We start from the raw sequence: 16,953 nt of genomic DNA on the forward strand, positions 1-16,953 counted from the left end.
GTGGAGATGTTTCTGACCACATAGAGCCCCTGGAAGGATCTCAGAATCTGTAGACCTCACTTTGAGAGCCACAGTGTTATTGTTTTATGATTAAGGTTGCTATTAGGTAAAACTGTAAGTGGGTTTTATAGCTAGGATATATATAGGTAGGATGTTATTTATAGGTAGGATTTATCTTTTCCTTTGAGGAGATTTAAAGAATTTCTGGAATTGTGTTAAGCAGGACATGTAGGTAGAACTGTCCACTAACTAGTGCTTATAATTCTGATTGCTGTCAGAGGAACATGATATTTTGCTCTTGTAAAATGAGCTGTATAAAACAGATTCTATAATAATTTACAGTTAGGCTTTCCAGTAGATTTCTTTTCTCCTGTCTACCTAAACCATAAAAATTCATAATATAAAAGACTACTTTTTTATACACATTATATTTCAATTCAAGTGCCATTTAGAGTAGAATTTTGCTTTTTTTGAAATTGTCTTAGTAGAAATCTGTTTTGTAATATAAGGCAGATTAAACTAGGGACAGTGGTTCACACGTTTTCGGTTTTTGAAGGATTCAGTTTCTAAACTTAAATTTTTTTTTTAAAGATTTTATTTATTTGTCAGAACGAGTACAAGCAGGGGAGCAGCAGGCAGAGGGAGAAGCAGACTCTCTGCTGAGCAGGGAGCCCAATGTGGGACTCGATCCCGGGACCCTGGGATCATGACCTGAGCCAAAGGCAGACGCTTAACTGACTGAGCCACCCAGGCATCCCCTAAACTTAAATTTTTAAAGAAACCTTTCCGTTATGGAAATCTTACATCTAACCAAAGTAGACACGATGGTTTAGTGAACCCCTGCTTTTCCCAGTTTTCTCAGTTATCCCTCATGGATAATACTGTTTCATTTGTTTCCCACTCACTCCCTTCTTACTCTTCCCCTTCCAATTACTTTGAAGCAAATTGTAGACCTCACATCATTTCATTCTTAAGTAATTCAGGATATAGCTTTCAGAAATAAGAATTTAAGGTTATAACTTAAAGAGAAAAAATTATCTTGGTTTCTCTTACAGTGTACTAATAACTTATTTGTGCTTTTAGTAAAAATGTTCTTAGCATCCATGTATTTTCTGATTAGAGACACCTAATATATTGGATGGAACACTTGGGGGATGAATATTTTTTCCTTGAGCTTCCTGCCTGTTCACCTTGCTAATTGGACTCTCAGTTGTGATCATGCTACTAGACATGGCAGAAAAATAAAACATGGATGGCTGAGAGCTTTGAAATTATTTAAAGGTTTTGGATTTTTTCAGGATGAAGAGACTCGGCACAGTCTTGAGTGTATCCAGGCCAATCAGATCTTTCCCAGGAAGCAGCTGATTCGGGAGGATGAGAATCTTCAGGTAATTACAGGCCATTTTGATTATAAAATAAGTATTTAGCATCATAGTAACAATGTAGCAGAGCTAATGGATTGAAGTAATGCACTGTGTAATTTTGTTTTTCCCAAAACCATACACATAGTAGAAATGCAAGCTGGAAAACAGCTCTTCTTTTTAGAAAGATTTATTTCCTGAGAATTCATTATTTGAGGTGATGATCTCTGTCAGTAGTCTAGAATTTGAATAAGCAGGTATATTTGAATTATGTTGATATAAGTCATTCTCTTTAGGTCCCTTATTTATTTACTGTATTTTGAGTGACAGGTATTTTGAGTGACAGCCTGTGCTTGAAGACTTTGCTTTACTGCTTTAGAACTCTGAAAGGTTTCTTCTTCGTTTTGAAGGTTCCTTTTCTTGAACTTCATGGAGAAAGCACAGAGTATGTGGGCCGTGCTGAGGATGCCATCATTGCCCTTTCTAATTATAGACTTCACATCAAGTTCAAGGAGTCTCTTGTTAATGTAAGTGATTACCAACTGTTCTCCCACTAAAGTAGATGGAAAAAGGAAGTAAAAAAACAACCAACTTGTTAATGTTCTCAAAGAGAGGAGTGTTATACAGAGTTGGGTATGACAACATTGTATCCTCTGCTTTTCTCTCACTTAATTTAGCACTTAGGGGACACTAGGTTAGCAAGCAACTCTTATGCTTGATTTAAAATGATAAACGTAGTTGTCAGCTGAATTGTCCATTGTTTAGTCACACCAAACGATTTGTACTAGGTAATGGTGTATCATTAAGCTTTATAAGGGTACAAAGGCTGTATAGGCTTTTATTCTTCAGTCTTCAGTACTTATCAACTGCCTCAGTTGAGATAATTTCTGGGACCTTAATGTCAAATGATGAGATGTACTTTGAGCTTCATGCAGACTCTCATTATAGGATGAAGTTAATGCTAATGGCTTCTTAGTGGAACAAGCATGGATGTTAAATACAATGTTTATTTGCATAATGGACTATATTACTGAAGAAAAGGGAGGCTCCCAGTTCCCAAGAGTGCATTTACCCTTTTCAGTTATGAGGGTATTCTCAGTGAACTGGTTCTTCAATGCACTGCCATCATTAGTAGTATTCAATGAATGTGCCTTTCACCACAAAGATACAGAAGTTCATGTACTTCACCAAATGAATACCTTCTTCCTTTTTCCATTGCTAGTATTGTGACTTTCTTTCTGCACTTTGATTCTAGCACTGAGAAATGTATTAAGACGTTTTATAAAAGTTCAGGACTCGCCTTTCGTTCAGACTTCACGTTGTGTGTTTTGGGGTTCATTTCGGGATTCTTTGAAATCTGTCACTTAAGTTCATTTTACTCAGTGGTCCAGAAGTTATCCAACTTCTTTGTCAAATTCTTTTGTTTGTCAAAATGCTGCCATTTGTTTGTAATTGGTATTCATTATTTATGTAGTGTTTATTATTATTCTTTGTAGTTAAGCTTTTATATCCAGGAGCCGTTGTGGCCTGAATTCCTACTGGCATCTAGATTTGGGCTATGATCCTAGCTATTACTGTCCGTCAGTTAAAAAAACACATTGGATTCATCAAGGAAAGAGGCATGCTGTGCATTCATACCATATAGCACTGTGTTCAGAAGGGTCCATTTGATACTGGGTGGTCATGATAGGAGGGAACGGGATAAAAACTCCTATAAAATCCTGGCAACAAATCCCGGCAGCCAGAAACCGCCTCCCAGCCACTGTGGAAGTAAGGACAGTAATAATTAGAATTGCCCTGTTTAATTTTGTGTTTAAATTCCGTTTATATGGTTGGAGTTAATGAAATTGTAATGAAGTTGCTTAGGGGGATGATATAGTTTCATGTTATTGTATTTTTCCATATTTTCCCCTATTTCTCAACTTATTGCCTTAGAGCCAGGTATTTCAGAGGCTATTTTTAGATCTCTTTGGGAATAGGGTCTGTTGGAGAGAAAGCATGGATTTGATCATGTCATTTACCAGCGTAAGGCTGTTCGTGTTTCTGTAGTACTTCTAAGATAAAATTACTTAGCATGGTATTAGGCTAAGTGTGTGATCCTTGGTCTCTGCCGCTTTTCTGTCAGTTTCTCTCTTTCCCCCCTTCTCCCCTTTGTATTATTAGTAAAACTTCCCTCCTTGACGTATTAAGCAACACCTCACACCTTTGAATTCTCTCTCTTCTCTCCTGCCTGGAGAATTTCTCTTCATCTGTCAAAACCCAGTTTAGGTGATAACTTCTGTGAAGCCTTTCTCCATTCCCTCCCTGACAGTTTGTTACCCTTGCCTCTGGCTTCTCAGTATCTCAAACATGCTTTTACAACATTTATGAGGTGTGTTGTAATTTTTTGGTTATTCATCTTTGTATCTTCAGACTTAGCATGTTTCCTGGTGCCATGGTATTCAGTAAATAAATATTAAGTGAATTGAAGTTGATATGAGTTTGTAATGGATATTAGACCATTTTAAAACCCCTTTTGGGTTTAAAGCTCATTTAAAAACAAATTTCTGTGTGACTAGGACTGTGTCATCATTGTATCTAACAGTAGCTGTATGAGTAGGCTGTTTACTGGAATTGTTGATCCCCCATTGTGATTGAGGTACAGTGCTTAAGAAAACTTACCACTGTTCTTACTTTTGACCCATTTCCTCACCTAAAAGTGTTTTCTCAGCATAATAACCCTCTAAGGCATAGAGCCTGCATGTCATGTAAAAGTCCCAAGATAATGGCTTTGCACTCAAATGATTGTGCAAAAGTATTTTGGCATTGCAGTGACTTTAAACATTTCAAATAGAGACTAGGATATCTCCATACAAATAATCACATCACAGTTAGTTCTAAGGTTTCTAAACCTGTGGTTACTCCACAAAATGTGGCTCTTCCTGCAGTAGGTCCTGGGTGGAAACCAGAGAGTTGGTGGTATTGCTCCTCCTTTCCTTTTTCCTTTTTTTCTTTTCCTTTCCCTTTTCCTTTTTCCCTTTTCCCCCTTCCCTTTTCCCTTTCCTTTTCTTTCCTTCTCTCAGCAGATAAGTATTTCAGTAAAATATGTGAGATCCAGGGACTCCCTTTTAAAGGTTATAATATCTAAATCAAACACATTTTAACCATCAAAGTCCAAATGTGTCAGTATGTACTGTGGCATGCCCTGGTTTGCATCATTTTGTATGCTTTTAAATCAACACACTTAGCACTTTAGAAAGTGACTTACCATCAAGTTTCAGATAGCTACCTGATATCATATATTCTCTCTTAATTTTACAGCACACTGAGTCAAACATGCCTATAGATTTAGATACCATTTAGATATCATTACTTTAAACATATTCACTGGGTATCAGGTTTCCAAGTCCTAGAATAAAGAATGTCTGTAGGAGAGTTCATTTGTAGCATTTAAGGTATGAATTGCTCCCATTCTGTGCTTTTCCCAAACTGTATTTTTACATATGTACAGGTGTATTTCTTTGCTCAGCTCGTTTATAAACAAGTAAGTGTTCAAGTGGAATTCATGAAAATTTAAAACAATTTTTGTTGTATTATTCAATAGACTGCCTCTCAATCTGCTGCTTCTGAAATCCCAGTAAGTAGCATGAGAATACTAGGTGGTTTTTGCACCTGTGCTTTGGAACAAGTTGGTTTTGACTGTCAGATGCTCACCTTGCAAAGCAGCAGAATTTGTCCTCTCTGCATGAGTCCCTTCCCTTTTACTAGGCAAAGTGCTAGTGGTACAGTATGCTGAGAACAATTTGTGGAGTGAGGAAAAAGCCCCACTTTATACATAAACAGGTGGAATTGTGATCTTCAAAAAATGTAAAGTGAATTTCAACTAGGAATAATTTGTAAAATCAGCATTAGTATTTAAAAGGACGTTAGAGCTTCTGATTCCAGGCTGGTCTATTAATGCTTTTTAGGAAAAATGTGCAAGTGTAGCAGCTGCAAACACTTTCCTTAGCATTTTTTCACATTTTTTTTCATTGTCTGACTGTAGTACAGCAAAATTCTTTATTCCCCAAGCATCAGAAGGAGGTTATTGTTAACCCTTCATGCACATTGGCCACAGTATTCATATGCCAGCAGAGGTCTCTGAATCAGTGCTGGCAGAGCAGCTTGTAAATATAAAAGGTGAGCAGTAAAGAGTTTGTATCTTTAACCTGTGACAGTCTTCTTCTGACTGGTTTTTATATAATAAGACTTAGAGCCCAGATATTCCACAGCTTATTACAGATTTTAGGTTTAGAGTCATTATTTTCACTCTGTTACTGCCATTTTTAATTCAAATATATGTACAGAATTAGTACTTTCCATTCAGGCTATAAAAAGAGCATTGTTTATAAAAGGTAGAAATATCCCACTTTTAAATTCTGGTGCTTAAAAATACCGCATACGTGCATGTGCGTGCGCGCGCGCACACACACACCAAGAAAGAATTAAATTCTATGATGACATAGAATTCCGTCTGGAGTGAGACGGTACTATGGATCTTTAATACTGTGCATGTCTATTAGAATTTTTAACCCCTGCTCTTCTGCTTTTTTGGATTGATGCTCTTAACAAATTTTGGTGTCCGTGATGTAACTGTTGGCCTTCTGAGGAATTAACAACACTGAGTGTGTTTGATGCATTCTTTTGAGCATGAGTTTGGTGGAGATTATAAGAGGAAAATCACTGTAAAGGAAGATAGAATTATCTGGCAAGAAGAAGGTAGAGGAGAAAGCAAAAAGAAAATGAGTTGCTACAAAACACTGGATCACTGGGTTAGGGAGGATTTGAATGTGACTTTAGATTTCTTCCTACTCTTCCATGGATAGAACTGCCCATAAGGAATCTGGTTTAAATTCTATTTTTTCCTTAAAGGTCCCTGGGGGCGAGGCCACTTAGTTCTGAGAGAAACACTAAAGTAGAGCTCATGCAGAAAGGAAGGACAATCTTAGACGAAGAAAGAAAGGTGTACCATTATAATGGAAGGAGCCTGGGCTAGAAGACAGACATGGATTCTGGTCCTGTCTTTGCTGCTAGCTTATAGCGTAGAAGCTTAACCTCCCTGGGCTCTAAAATGGCCTGGATTAGTGGTATAGATTGAAGACAATCTGTAATTGTTTGCTAATGGGGTTGAATATGGAGTTTGCCTGGTTACAGAAATGGTAAGAGATCCTTTTGATGTGTGAGGAAAATTGAAAAACCAAAAGCAATGGAGCAGGCCTCAAAAAAAAGTAAAGAAACTTAGTGTGTTTTGGTTGGGTGTGTAAGAGGAAAAGAAGGCCCGTTCTGCCTTTTTGGAAGAGGAGGCAGTCTGTGGAGGGAACACTGAAGGAGACATTGGGGTAGAAAGGAGAAGAAAAAAGGGAGTTCATTTGATGTATAAAATCAGGTATTTCTCTCTTATATTTCTCTCTCTTTTATTGCTGCATATTAAACCCCCGCACGCGACAGGCTGCATGAGCATCAAAGTATGCTGCTTTCCGCATCTATGACCTGATTACACATGGTTCTTCCTGGTGACTTGCAAGTAGTATCTGCATAGTAGCATCCGGTATTTTTATCCTTCTTCCTTAAATTTGTGATGTTAAAATGTGTAAGAATTTGCATATCGAATGCATTTTAGGTAGCAAATATTTTGCATGCTCTGAGGTGTTTGTTATTCTGGAAGTCTGGACACAGGCACTTGGGGTCTGATCCAACAGTAGGGAATGTAAAGCTTATCTGTTCTTTGTAGCACGGTAGCACAGGCTCGTTCACTCCCTCCAGCAGCTGCTAATAGCATTAGTTGGTTTTCAGATTTTGTAGTTAAAAAGAAGGTGATTGAAGGGGACCTGGGATGCAGGTGACTTCTGAGGTGACTTCTCTGTGTGGTTTTGTAAAGCTCCTCTCATTCCACTCCAGACTCTTCCTATTCCCTCTGCCTGGGACTTCCTATGTTGTGACCATTTGATGTTCAGAAAACGTATAGGAAGATTGGAACCTGGTCCAAGGAAGTCAGGAAGCAGGCAGACTTTTAGTTGGTAAAATTTTAGAAAATTGAAATTAGAATTCAGGCCTCTTAATTGCCATTCTTGCAGCCATTTTTGGGAATGAAGGGGGAAGGGAAAGCGGGGGGGGGTACATCGAAAAAAAAAAAACAAAAAACAAATGCAATATGAGAGTCTGTTATAGGGCACCCAAAGGACTGGCTTGCAGACAAACCAGTGTCATCTTCCAGTCTCCATCTTTTTTTTTTTTTTTTAAGATTTTATTTATTTATTTGAGAGAGAGAAAGTGACAGCGTGCATGTGCGTGCACAGACTTGGGGAAAAGGACAGGGAGAAGCAGACTTCCCGTTGAGCAGGGAGTCTGACTTAGGGCACCATCCCAGGACCCTGGGATTATGACCTGAGCCGAATACAGATGCTTAACAGACTGAGCCACCCAGGTGCCCCCATCTCCATCTTTTTAATCTGCTGTTTTTCCTTTACAATTTATCCCTACCCATTGATCTATATTGTTTTTTTCCTTCTGAGATGTAGAGGTCTTGGAAGAATTTTTAGCTGCATCAGCTGAAGTTTCTCACAGCACTTTTTGGTTAAGGACTTAAAAAGCCAAAGTTCCTTTTTTCTCAGAACACAAGATTTCTTCACTTAACTCCCAGTCCTATTAGAAGTATAACAGAATTTTGTAGATCATAGACTTAGAACTAAGCAAGAAGACTCTGGTCCTGAGTTAGAAACTCCCAGGCATTATCTATATAGTATTATTTTACTTGCTTCTCTTGTTTAATCCCTGCCGTGGTTTCTGTTTCTTGTCCCAGACATCCAGCACTGGGCTTCTTTTTGATTTCTCACATCACTGTTCTGAGAATTCTCTGCTGACTCTGGCAACTGCATGGTGGGGCAGGGTTTTCAGGAAGCCTGTTTCTGAAAGTGGCTCAGCTGATATGATGGCCACCGTGTGCAGGCAGCACTCTCTTGTTACTGTGTTGGAGACGGCCCACCTCTTCTCATGCTAAACATGAATTATTGAATGCTGCTTGGAATTCCCAGAGCTACATTTTACCTGGGCATGATATAGTATAACAGACAGTAGTCTACCCCTTCTCTAAGTCAGGTTCTCTTGAGAAGTTTTGGAAATTGCTTTTTGAAACCAAAGGTTGAGTCAAGGTGAATTGAGCCAAGAGAGGGAGGATTCTTATGTCATCTTGAAGATTTGTCACCTGTTCAGATGCTTTCCCTATCTGCCTCCCTTCCCTTCTCCCAGCCGTCTCCACTGTTGTCCTTACTTCTGTGTTCAGTAGAGTCTGCTTACCAGATTGGCAGGGAGAGAACCATTCCAGCTTATTTGTGCCTCAAGCCCCACTTGGCAAACAGGGATCCTCCTGGTCTTTTGAAGCAAATTAGACCAGCTAGTTTTAGGACCTTTGACCACTGTGTGGCCTTCTCCCTTCTCTTTGATAGTTTATGGGTCTGTTCTGCTGAGCACAGAGCATGACAAAGCAGGCACGTCTTTTCTGTGCAGCTTGTGGGCAGTTTAGATCTCCAGTCTTTTTCAGGATGTTCCCGTGCTGACACAAAGCCACAAGCCCACTTTGTCATTTGGGGCAAATAAGTGTAGTCCTACAGTCACCTTGATCTGCACTTCTTCTCTGTAAACAAGACAAGATTACCATTCTGGTTCCCTTCAGCTCCTTTGTCATTGCAAATCACAGCTAGCTGTAGTGTATAAAGTAGTACTTGGAGAGACTGTGAGTTTGATACTTGAGAGATGACATATTTCCCTGTTCTTTCAGAGGTGGTGCCTCCTCTTCATTCCTTGTCTTCATGCTCAGACATGACTTGAGGCTGTTGATTTAGAGGGAAAGGAAGAGAAACCCTAATTCACTCAGTAGTAAATCACTTGTATGCTATTGATTCAGATAAATTCACAGTTCTGTTTCCTGCTTTTCCATGTAGAGCTTTTGAATCTTTCTTGTTGGGCTCATTGAGGGAACTGCAGGATCAATGCCTTCTTGACTAAGAGGACTTCATCTTTTTTAATTGCAGGTTCCATTACAGCTTATAGAAAGTGTTGAATGCCGGGATATATTTCAGCTTCATTTGACTTGCAAAGACTGCAAAGTTATCAGGTACGTGATGCGTTTATGCTGCTGTTTGTGTGGAAGATACTTTTTTTTTTTTTTTTAAATGAAGGGAAAAATGAAGGGGGAGAAAATAGAGGGGGAGATGAACCATGAGAGACTATAGACTCCAGGAAACAAACAGAGGTTTTTAGAGGGGGAGGGGGATGGGGGGGATGGGTTAGCCCAGTGATGGGTAGTAAGGAGGGCACATATTGCATGGAGCACTGGGTGTTATACGCAAACAATGAATCATGGAACACTACGTCAAAAACTAATGATGTACTGTATGGTGACTAATATAATAAAACATAAGTAAATAAAAAATAATAATGGATCCATGGTTTGGTAACAGAAAAACAGCTTTTGAGGGTCAGCCTTGTTAGGAATATTTTTTGAGTAGTTAGTGCCTGAAATACTTCATCTTTAGGCTACTTCGCTATTCGGAAAGTGGTTTTTAAGTTTTTTACTTGGAAGTAATTTCAAATTTACCCAAAAAAGGTCAAGAATTAAAATATTACAGGGGCGCCTGGGTGGCACAGCGGTTAAGCGTCTGCCTTCGGCTCAGGGCGTGATCCCGGCGTTACGGGATCGAGCCCCACATCAGGCTCCTCCGCTATGAGTCTGCTTCTTCCTCTCCCACTCCCCCTGCTTGTGTTCCCTCTCTCGCTGGCTGTCTCTCTCTCTGTCAAATAAATAAATAAAATCTTCAAAAAAAAATTAAAAAAAAAAATTAAAATATTACAAAGAACACCAATATTGTTTTTTTTTTTTTTTTTTTTTTAGATTTTTTATTTATTTATTCGACAGAGATAGAGACAGCCAGTAAGAGAGGGAACACAAGCAGGGGGCGTGGGAGAGGAAGAAGCAGGCTCATAGCGGAGGAGCCTGATGTGGGGCTCGATCCCGTAACGCCGGGATCACGCCCTGAGCCGAAGGCAGACGCCCAACCGCTGTGCCACCCAGGTGCCCAGAACACCAATATTGTTAACATTTTTTACCCCATTTGCTTTACTGGTTGCAGGGTGTGTGTGTGTGTGTGTGTGTGTGTGTGTGTGTGTGTGAGTGTGTGAGAGATTGATTCTTTTTCTGAACAATTTGAAAGTAAGTTACATGATCCTGGCTTTTCATCTTGAAATACTTTGGTGTGCTTTCCTAAGAATAGGGATATTTTCTTACATAACCATGGTATCATTATCAGCTTCACAACTTTACACTCATAATACTTTCATCTAGTCTACTATCCATGTTCCGGTTTTGCCATTTGACCTAATAATGCCCTTTATAGCAATCCTCTCACCCCCGCCTTGTTCAGGACAGGATCCATGCAGGGTCAGGTATTGCACTTAGTTACTATGATTCTCTAGCCTTCTTTATCTTTTTTATTTTTATATTTTAAATATTTTATCCATTTATCAGAGAGTGAGCGAGCGCATGCACAAACAGGGGGAGTGGCAGGCAGAGGGAGAAGCAGGCTCCCCACTGAGCAAGGAGCCCGATGTGGGACTCGATCCTGGACCCTGGGATCATGACCTGAGCTGAAGGCAGACACCTAATCGACTGAGCCACCCAGGCGTCCCTGTAGCCTTCTTTAGTCTGAAAAGTTTTTCACTACCTTTCTTTGTCTTTTATGACATTCATATTTTAAGGAATATAAATCTTTTATTTTATTTTATTTTTTTAAAGATTTTATTTATTTATTCAACAGAGATAGAGACAGCTAGTGAGAGAGGGAACACAAGCAGGGGGAGTGGGAGAGGAAGAAGCAGACTCATAGCGGAGGAGCCTGATGTGGGGCTTGATCCCATAACGCCAGGATCACGCCCTGAGCCGAAGGCAGAAGCTTAACCGCTGTGCCACCCAGGCGCCCCATAAATCTTTTATTTTAATTGAATGTTTCTCATTTTGTGTCTGTACAGTGTTTCCTCATGATTAAATGGAGGTTGTGTATTCTCAGTTACAGTACTGTATGTGTGAGGTTGTGTCCTTCTCAGGATGCTCTATTACATCTGGAAGCAAGCAGTGTCCATCTGTCCCTTATTGGTGATGTTAATTTTGATCACTCTTGTTGAGGTGACACCTGCTTTCTGTATAATTTCTACATTTTCTCCCTTGCAACTCATAAACTGTCTGTGAGAGGCACTTTAAGACAATGAAAATGTCCTGCTGCTTATCAGGTTTCTCCATTGATTTAACATCCATTATGGTTTTTATCTGATATAATCTTTACCATTATAGTTTTTATCTGATATAATCTTTACTATAATGGCTGCAAAATGATGCCTGAAATGTGTTTTTAAATTTAGTAGCTCTAGAAGTTCTAAATCCCCTTATGTCTTGGACTGGTTTGGGAGTGCCGGTAAGCGTGAGTGTTGGCATGTTGAGGAGCCACACTGATGGGAATGAGGGAGAGGCTGAAGTGACCTCCTTGGTTTTAAGGTTTAGAAGTTGCCTTTTAGCCATTGAGGTTTGGCTTGCTTTTGAAAGATACTAACTACAACTCATATTTAAAAGGCTTGTTTATTAATCACTCAGTTTTAAACACTGTCTGCATTTGAAAAGGTGAAGTATTTTTTGCCCTAATTGAATCTAATTATATGTACCCAAAATTACAATTCATAATAGAATTGTTTGGTTCTCTACATGGTCACAGCTGAAAGTTTCAGTATACTGTATCTTATTTTGGATCTACAATTACTGATGTATTCTATTTGCGAAGTAGAGGGATTTTGAAATTATCATCAAACTGGCCAAAAGTTGTGCTATGATTTATTTTTGAGCTTGGCCTGATAGGTTATAACAAAACAAAAAGAACTTCTCCTAAACCTATTTCTTGACAACCTTTATAAAGCTTTGGTGGAAGACGTTAGAAGGGAAACATTACTCGTGAAAGAGAAGACTGCCATTTTACTTCAATAATTACCCTTAATCAATCTCAGAAGCGATTTCATCAGCCTAAAAATAAGTTTTCCACATGTCCATTTTTTTTCTTTTTGACATTTTGCACCATTGGCTAAAATTTGTTGGACCTCTTTTAATTATAAATGATGAACATGCGAATGGCCACCTCTGATGCTTTCTTGACTGTAGCTGTCACTGCTCCAGGAGGTAGGCACTCTTGAAATGGTGGCTTCCCTTAGGTTTCATTGTCAACTGTCTGCTAATTACATCCATACTTGTTTGGCTTTACAAAGGTGTCAGTTCTCAACCTTTGAGCAGTGTCAAGAGTGGCTCAAGAGACTGAACAATGCAATCCGACCACCTGCGAAAATAGAAGATCTCTTCTCATTTGCATACCACGCTTGGTGCATGGAGGTCTACGCCAGTGAAAAAGAACAACATGGAGACCTGTGCAGACCAGGTAGACCTTTCTAAAATGTGCACATGGTGGCTTTTTGGAACTACTGTTTGAAGTACCATTCACATGAAATGGGACTCCTAAGCATACACGTATTCATTCAGTGTATATTTTAAGGAGCACCTAGCATGTGCCTGTCACTTCTGAGCTTAATAGAACATGTTTCCTGCCTTTCAGGGGAAAGGAAGAACACTAGATTTGGCATCACCATCTACTGGGCCTTAAAACAACTATAGTAAGGTATAATGGGTATTGTAAGAAGCCTAATGGAAGGGAGCCTTGAGTATTGTATACACATTTGGGAAGACTTCACATTCAAAGTAGCTTTTTAGTAGGCTTTCGGGTAGAATAAGTAAGGGTTCATTGATTAGAGAAAGGAGGAAAATGTTAACACAAGTTGCATGAACAAAGGTCCTGAGGTATATGAGGGTAGGGTACAGAATAGTGGCATAGAAAATGGCCTTTCCCTAACTTCTTGATTTTCAAGTCAGAGATTTCCTGTCATCACCCCTTTCATCTCCTAGGTGATGAAACAGTGGTCCAGAGAGGCCAGGTGACTTCCCTCAGGAGAAACAGAGAAGCTGAGCTTGTGCTGGAGCCCAGGCCTCCTGACTTCCCAGGATATCTTTGTTCCACTCTGTCTTTCTCCCTCAGAAATGGCTTGGATCAGGTTCATGTTATTTCTCCACATGTAGTTGTCTGTAAACTTTATGTTGCCATAAATAGAACTTTGCTAGTCCAACACTCAGTCTTTAGTGTATCCAGCCTGGAAGCTAAGTCTTTTTCTAAGCAGTGAGAAGTTGTGAACCTCCTTCCAATTCCGCTTACTCTTGGGACTTTTTTCTTTAAACCTTAGTTTTTAATCCTGAATTTTCAGTCTTAACCATTCTGCCCTTAAACATTTGAGGCTAATCTAGCTTTGCTTGCATCACTTTGTTTCCTGGCTCATTCACTGGTTGAAGTTTTTGGGTCATAATTAAACTATAACATAAGCTTCATCTTATTTTTAAAGATGCTTTGATATACTTTTGTTTGACCCTCATGACCTCATCAAGCAGGAGGATAGCTTGTGTCTTTGTTTTGGGAACCAAAGAAGTGGAACTCAGAGGTAAAGCCTGCTGCCAGGTCCCACTGCCAGTCAGCGACAGAGGACTTAACCCCAGTTCTCAGCTATTGAGAGTTGACTGTATGGGGTGCTGTGGATGCAGGGATGAAAAACAGGCACTGTCCTTGTGGAGCCACAAGGAAAGCTTCAGGAACCCAAGCTTACCCATGAGCCTGGGCAGGCCAGTGAAACCAGAGTCAGCCACAAGAGTCCACACCATTCTTGAAAGGGTATGAGAATGTGCTTATCCTTGAAAGGGTATGAGAATGTGCTTAAACTGTCTCTGACTTCGCTCCTACAGCGTTGCATCTTTTTCTTTTTCTTTCTTTATTGAGATGCCATTGTATTTTGTTGTTTTATGGCTCTTTTCAAGGTTTTTTTTTTTTTTTTTTTGTAAAATTTACATACAGTGAAATGCACAAATCTTACATGTATTTTTGCTGAATTTTTAGTCAGTGTGCCTTACTAAATTTTTAGTGTCTACCATTTCCTAAGATAATGAAATTAGTGAGTTTTATCTTGCTGTGTGGTGTTATAGAAGAACTTCAGTTGTTTAAGACTCCTAACCCTAAAGCGCATATCCCTAGTTTTAGGTTGGTTAGTCAATAAGCCTTGCTTTTTCTCCTAGGTTAACCTGTTTTCTCACAGCTACAGACTGAAAATTCCTTATCTCTTTAGATGACTCCTTATTCCCTTGATAAAATTAGTTTCTTTTGGATTTGAGCCATCTCTTAGGATATTGCTAAGGTGTGCCAGGTCAGAACTTCACTCTTTTAATTATGGATGGCTATGTCTTGACCTGGGATGACTTCTGTCCCCAGATCCTTCCCTTCCTGATGATATCTGGTATTTGTTGGCCACCAGAACATACAGATGTCCACAGTGTTCTCTATCTTTTCATTAATTTGTGATGGATGGAGGTGTTTGGGGGGTAAAGTACTGATTTAAGAACTAGAGAACCTGAATTCAAAGCTGTACTTTTATCATTTAATTAAAAAAATAATACTGGGCAAGCCATTTATCTTCTCTGTACTTTAGTTTCCTTTGTTCTTCAGACTGGGATATTCCTGTTCTTCCTGCCCAAGGTGATCTGGGTATCCTGAAGATGAAATCTGTTATTGTTGATGAGTTCAGTTCAGTAAATATCTTGAGTGCTTCCTATATGCCATGGTTGTCAGAGCGTTTTGAAAATTATGAATATACAAGGTGATGCCATTGTAACTGATTGGTTAGAACTTTGTGAGTAAAGATTGTATTTTGTTTCTTCCTAATGTCACAGATCCACACTGAAGTTAACCTGCTACTGCTTACATGGAATCTTACTGTACTTCAGTGACTTGGTTTGAGTGTGTTTATATGTATGGCTTTTTCCTTTTTATATATTTTTACTGTGGAGTACAGAGGGAAAACTTGCTCTTAGTGAAAAATACTGTGGTGGCATTTTTAAAGCCAGTCAACCTGGTTCTTCTGTCTCCACCCAATATTGTTGAGTGTTGGTGGTGGCTACAGCATTACTCACCAAATATGAGCATACCAGACAACCACATTCTTACAAGTCATCTTTAGGGTGAGACAACGCTTGAGATATTTCAAGTAATGCCTTTGTATAATCTGCTCCAACATATGAGATCATAAGCATAGACTCTGAAGGGTTGAAATTAGTTTAGTCTTTCAGCAGTTAATAAAGCCTTTTATGGACTCTTCTCTGCCTAGTCTGCTAAGAGTAGAATGTGTCAGAAAGAAGGGAAATGGGAAAATTGCATCATTACCTTGTATTTGTATAAATCTTAAGTTTCTGACTGTTGAAGCTGTCATAGTTAAGCCAGTCATATTGTGGCCAAAGCTCTGAGTCTTTATCTGGTTTGGAAGACGTCTCAATATTGCTGTGGGAATTTACCTGTGAAACTTGCAAAAGTCTTGACTCCTAGACCCATTTCAAAACTCTCAAAAAGGAATGGACTGAAAGCTTAAAGCTTCTCTCCCATGTGCTCAGTTTTCTTCTCTTCATTGTAGCTGCCTTCTTGGTGATCATTCTGTACTCGAGCATTAGGCAGGGGCCCTGACAAATGACTGGGCAGTTCAGTTATTAGTTTAGTAGCATCAGACCTATCTCTCTAACCTCTCTTTTGTGAAACGCCCATTAGGCACATCTTGTTTAACCACGAACAGCATAAGACTCTGGGTCTTAACAGCTGTTGTGCAGCTGCCTGTTGAGTGTAAAGTCAAAGCCCTTACCAGCAGAGTCTGTCTTTTGAGTTTGAGTGTTGTCCAGTAAGTATACATTTAAATGACTATACTGGGACCTTTGTTCATAGAAAAGAGTGATTCCTCCTTCCATATTTGAAAATCCGGGAGGGCTGGTTCTCACCTTCTCTGATGCTGGTGCAGTTCTTCTTCCTCACTGGCTCTTCTATCCCAGACCTTTAGGCTGCCTATAATTGTGGGCTTGAATGCTCAGAATCACCCAGGGAGGTAGACTTTGGGGGGAAACTTTTTTTAGACTGCCTATTGACACTGGTTATGATAGAGGGTCTCATTGCTTTAAAAAGGTTTTCATTCCCACTAAAATAAGAATTGCTGGACTGTTTGCATTTGTTGTACAAGAAATACTAAACATTAAAAAAGGACACATCCTCATTTGGGCATTGGGGGGAGGGCAGACAGGATGGTTAATATGGAAATTCAAAGCCAAACAAACTTATAACTGTAATATTTAAAATGGGATATTACAGTATATCTAATATTGAATCAATGGAAACCTAAGAATTTTTAGAGGGAAGTTCTTAAGGGAAATCAGCAAATAGATGTGTTTGGCATTCACTTTTCTAGCTGAATAAACATAAGGGAACTTCTAACACAGTTTGGCAAAAGCCAATTGAATTACTCATGTGTTTAAGGTCTGTTGCTAGATTTTTTTTTTAAGCATTGCTTTTCACACTAAGTTGTGATCCACTTGTGGGTCATGAAATCAAAAGTTCTAAGGAATGAAATACAAAATGAAACATGTAGG

General features: G+C 39.2%; 1 protein-coding gene across 16 annotated transcripts in view; it reads left to right on the forward strand.

The window, feature by feature from the left end:
• MTMR3 (myotubularin related protein 3) overlaps nucleotides 1–16,953 on the forward strand; it is a 137,781-nt gene that overhangs the window by 92,159 nt on the left and 28,669 nt on the right. For 12 of the 16 annotated variants that reach the window (XM_045791316.2, XM_087857210.1, XM_087857212.1 and 9 more), the window contains 5 exons: nucleotides 1,299–1,388; nucleotides 1,772–1,888; nucleotides 4,945–4,977; nucleotides 9,407–9,489; nucleotides 12,675–12,841. In XM_045791316.2, the coding sequence (XP_045647272.2) occupies nucleotides 1,299–1,388; nucleotides 1,772–1,888; nucleotides 4,945–4,977; nucleotides 9,407–9,489; nucleotides 12,675–12,841 (490 nt within the window). The remainder of the gene's footprint in view (nucleotides 1–1,298; nucleotides 1,389–1,771; nucleotides 1,889–4,944; nucleotides 4,978–9,406; nucleotides 9,490–12,674; nucleotides 12,842–16,953) is intronic. The other 4 variants (XM_045791318.2, XM_045791321.2, XM_045791324.2 and 1 more) reach the window with 1 other exon arrangement.

This window comes from Ursus americanus, chromosome 30 (genome assembly GCF_024610735.1).
Source record: "Ursus americanus isolate L20-20 chromosome 30, mUrsAme1.1.p, whole genome shotgun sequence".
Taxonomy (NCBI): domain Eukaryota; kingdom Metazoa; phylum Chordata; class Mammalia; order Carnivora; family Ursidae; genus Ursus; species Ursus americanus.